Source organism: Neltuma alba, unplaced genomic scaffold (genome assembly GCF_004799145.2).
Source record: "Neltuma alba isolate B1F8T4 unplaced genomic scaffold, ASM479914v2 tig00004468_pilon, whole genome shotgun sequence".
Lineage (NCBI taxonomy): Eukaryota > Viridiplantae > Streptophyta > Magnoliopsida > Fabales > Fabaceae > Neltuma > Neltuma alba.
The window spans coordinates 57840-61960 of record NW_021633720.1 but is presented as its reverse complement, the minus strand read 5'-3'; the positions used below and the strand labels follow the sequence as shown (position 1 = coordinate 61960).

The 4121-nt window shown below is 28.5% G+C and overlaps 1 protein-coding gene across 1 annotated transcript; it reads left to right on the top strand.

Annotated features, from left to right (window-relative positions):
- The first annotated feature begins 401 nt into the window (after window positions 1-401).
- LOC114744884 (annexin D4-like) lies at window positions 402-3909 on the top strand. Its single transcript, XM_028933027.1, has 6 exons — window positions 402-465; window positions 1026-1198; window positions 1600-1818; window positions 2684-2914; window positions 3111-3179; window positions 3703-3909. The coding sequence occupies exons 1-6, from the start codon at window positions 417-419 to the stop codon at window positions 3907-3909; spliced, it is 948 nt and encodes a 315-aa protein (XP_028788860.1). The 5' UTR covers window positions 402-416.
- Window positions 3910-4121: the final 212 nt, after the last annotated feature.

Below are 4121 nucleotides of genomic sequence, written 5' to 3'. Positions count from 1 at the left end.
TATATTTAGATAAATTATTCAATATTTTGAATTTAAAAATTAAGCATATTCACCTTTCTAAATATGAGTTATTTTTTAAAATATAATTTCTTTTAAAAAGATTTCTAAATAAAAGTGTCATATCTTCCTGAAAAGATTTTAGATTTTCATAATTTGGGGGACAACTTGGGTTTACATTTTATCTTTTCTTATCACTAAGGGCAATTTTGTCAAATGACTTGTTAAGTTATTGCCCCTCTGGGATCATCATGATCAGTTCAAATGTTTATTTAATGGCATCGCTGCTTTTGCCCAATCCTCCCATAGGACAAGTTTGGTTACATGACAAAAGTGAAATGACGAAAATGGGTTCAGAGATTCTTATAAATGGAAGCAATCCATCGGTGGCGTCATTTGGGAGAAGTGTACAGAAACAAATGGCACTCATCAATCAAGAGGTCGAAGCTCTTACAAATGCCCTCTCAGGTTCCTCCTTTTAATTTCTTTCTCCTTCCTTTATTCATATTTTTTTCCTCTCCTTTTCTTTTCATTTTTTTTTTCCAAAAAAACTTATATCCGCACCACATAGTCACACACAACAATTTTTTTTGAGGGGAGCTTCCAATAATTAATTTTTAAAAATACAAAATTACTTTAATTCCTTTCTTCTGGCCTGGTTTTCCCTTATTTTTGGGCCAATTATTTTAATTTTTTCTTAGGAAAAAGTCCATTTAATTCTTATTTATTGAGTTAATGTTATCTTTAATTCTTGCATTTTAGTATTATTTTAATTTTAATCTCTGAAAATTGAAACGTTTGATTTCTAAAATTTAACGTCATTTTTGTTCGCTTACATAATTTTGTTCCTGAAACAGTATTTTTGGGTACTCAAAAAGATTTAACCAAACCAAAAAAAAACTACTAGTTTTAAATTTTAGAGGTCAAAACTAAAATGAAGTCAAATTTAAAGACAAAACTGATATTAATTTTTATTTATCTGCTGTTGAAATTTTTTTTTAATTTTCATTTTTGGGTTGATGATGAAGGGATTGGAATTGATGAGAAATCGCTGATATCAACATTGGGAAAATGGGACGCGAATGAAAGAGAAGCTTTCAGAGAGGCCAATCCCAACTTCTTCATAAAGGACGAACGTAACTTTCACAAGTGGGATGATCATTGTGTTCGTCTTCTCAAGCATGAATTTATGCGTTTCAAGGTACTCTTTTATTCGTTTTTAAAAAAAATTATATTATTTATTTTTCCAATAAAAATGACATAATTGTCCCATCAAAATTTTACTCAAATCCTGTATTTTTTTAAAAAAATCAAATTCATATAATTTTAAATTAAAAACTCAGATATTTTTTATTCCAATAAACTTTAAACGCCCACATGATTTAATACTAAATTTAAATAATAAATAGTATATATGTTTTTAAATTTTATTAAAAAATTTAGTTTATTTTTCACTAAAATATTTGTAAGATAAAGTACTCCTTGTATTTAAATGATTGAAAATGTAAAGAAAAGTATGAATTAGAAATTAGGAACTGATTTGTATTAAGAAAAAAAAATTAGTAACTGACGATAGCTGTGGGCTGGAAAATGCTGGGGAAGAATGCGGTGGTGCTACGCGCGATGCATCCGTGGGAAAGAGACGCGCGGCTTGCGAAGGAGGGGCTGAAGAAGGGCCCACAGGCGTACGGAGCGCTGATTGAGATCGCATGCACCAGATCCTCTGATCAACTCTTGGGAGCCAGAAAGGCTTACCATGCCCTCTTTGAGCACTCCTTCGAGGAAGACATCGCTACTCACATCCACACCAAGGAACGCAAGGTCAGCCACTAGATTCATTACAATTGGATGATGATTCATTGATACATGTATATTTTGGTGGCCATTTGTTTTCACTCTTAAGTCTGTATATAGAGATGGTAAAATAAATTAATGACTTTAGTTTAATTTCATACAATTCTAAATATAAAAATTAGATCATTAATTTGTATATTTATGATAAAATTAGGTAAGTTAATTATCTGTGATAAAGGTGCATTGATTTTCTTTTTTTGAATAATATTTATATCAAATTTCTTATATCTATTATATTAAGTTATTTACACAATTGATTATATGTATGGTTTTTAAAATATTAGTATTTTACAGCATTTAATTATAAACCCACATAAAAAAAATTAAAACATATGGTCATATTTGATTGGAGAACATGACATAATTAATATAAGAAACTTAAACTAAGTATTTTTCTTTTTTAAAATACCCTTTTAATCATGATCTCATCAATTGATATAAATCTCCTTTTAAAAATTGCAATTGATAGGAATATTTTAAGGAAAAAAAAATAAATCTGAGAAGTTAATGTGGTACATTTAATATCAAAATGTATACCTTAATTATCTCCTGCATTCATGAATGGAGAGAATATATTTTAGAGTAGATTTGTTCAGTGTTTTTGTATGAAATTTGAAAATTTCAATATTATACATATTATGTCATCTAAGCTCCCTTTCAAGTGGAAAGTTAGAATTATGGGTTCAAATCTCACTTCTAATTTAGTTTGTTAATACATGTCCTCCTCCTTTTTTTCCCTTTCCAGAAGTTAGTACATGTGTGCCACAATAATTACTTTTTTTTAAAGTATACTTATTTTGCTAATAATATTTTTTTGTTCCTTTGAAAATAGCTGTTAGTAGCTCTAGTGAGTGCATATAGATATGAAGGCCCAAAGGTGAAAGATGAGATTGCCAAATCAGAGGCCCAAGTTCTCATAAACATCATTAAGCATAATAGGCCAAACAAGCCCAATATTATTGAGGATGATGAAATCATAAGGATTCTAGCAACAAGAAGCAAACTTCACATTCAAGCCATCTACAAGTATTATCATGAGATATCTGGCAATTACCTTGATGAGGTATATATATCTTGCTCTAGCTAATTAAAATAAGTCCAGTGTTTTGTATGAAATTTGATTTTTTTTTTATATTATATATAGATATATAAATACTATGTCATATTTTTTTTAGTTTTAAATTCTTAATTTTGAGCTTTTCAAGATTTTTATTACTGATTAATGTATATTAATTTACCTCCCTGCTGCCATTGAAAAGGATCTTGAGGACTTGAGGTTAAAAGAGACTGTGCAATGCCTTTGTGCTCCTCATACCTACTTCTCTAAGGTAAGATAGAACCCACAATTTGAAATTTGAATATATGACAATATGGTTTTTCTTTTTTTTAAAAAAATAAACGTCAAGTATATTATTTAGACATCCCTTTTTGGTCTTAGACGCATGATTTAAATAACTAATTTACATTTACTAAGAAAATTTATTAAATTAGTTATTTGTAAAAAACACATGTTGATTTTGTTAAAATACTTGTATTTTAGTTATTTATAAGGGATGCAAAAAATGATAAATGTGAGAAATAATGAAAGCTTGGAGTCATATATTTAGGGTCAAAACAAACTCTTCAACTAACTCTTACATTTAAAATCTAAGAAAGTAATTAAAAATTTAAGGAAATTTTGTATTATTTACATAAAATTAATAACTGGTTGATATTTGCGCATAATCCAAAATTTGTGAAAACTATGTAATTGATCAACCTTTTTATATATATTATCACATGAATTTGTTAATTGTTTTTATAGAAAAAATTGTGATAATTTTATTGAGCTTTATATTTTTCCCCTCTCAGGTTTTGGATGCAGCACTGAGCAGTGAAGATAAGAATATAAAGAAGGCATTGACTCGTGTGATTGTTACTCGAGCAGACATGGATATAAGTAATATCACTGAAGAGTACCAAAAATTGTATGGGGTTTCTTTATCCCAGAAAATTGCTGACGTGGCCAAGGGAAATTACAAAGATTTCTTGCTAGCTTTGATTTCTAGAGGAGAATAATTAGAATTATTATTTTCAAGAAAATAAGAAAAAAAACCTTGGTCTTTGTTTGAAATATGAAACCATATGGTAGGGTTTGGTTTGTATACCATGGGCTGTTCTCTCTCCACAAATTTATATTTAGTTATGTTCTTTGTCATAAAAAGTGCTATGGGATTTGGTATCTCTATTTTTTGTTGTTATTTATTTTTTTATTATACATAATCCCTAAA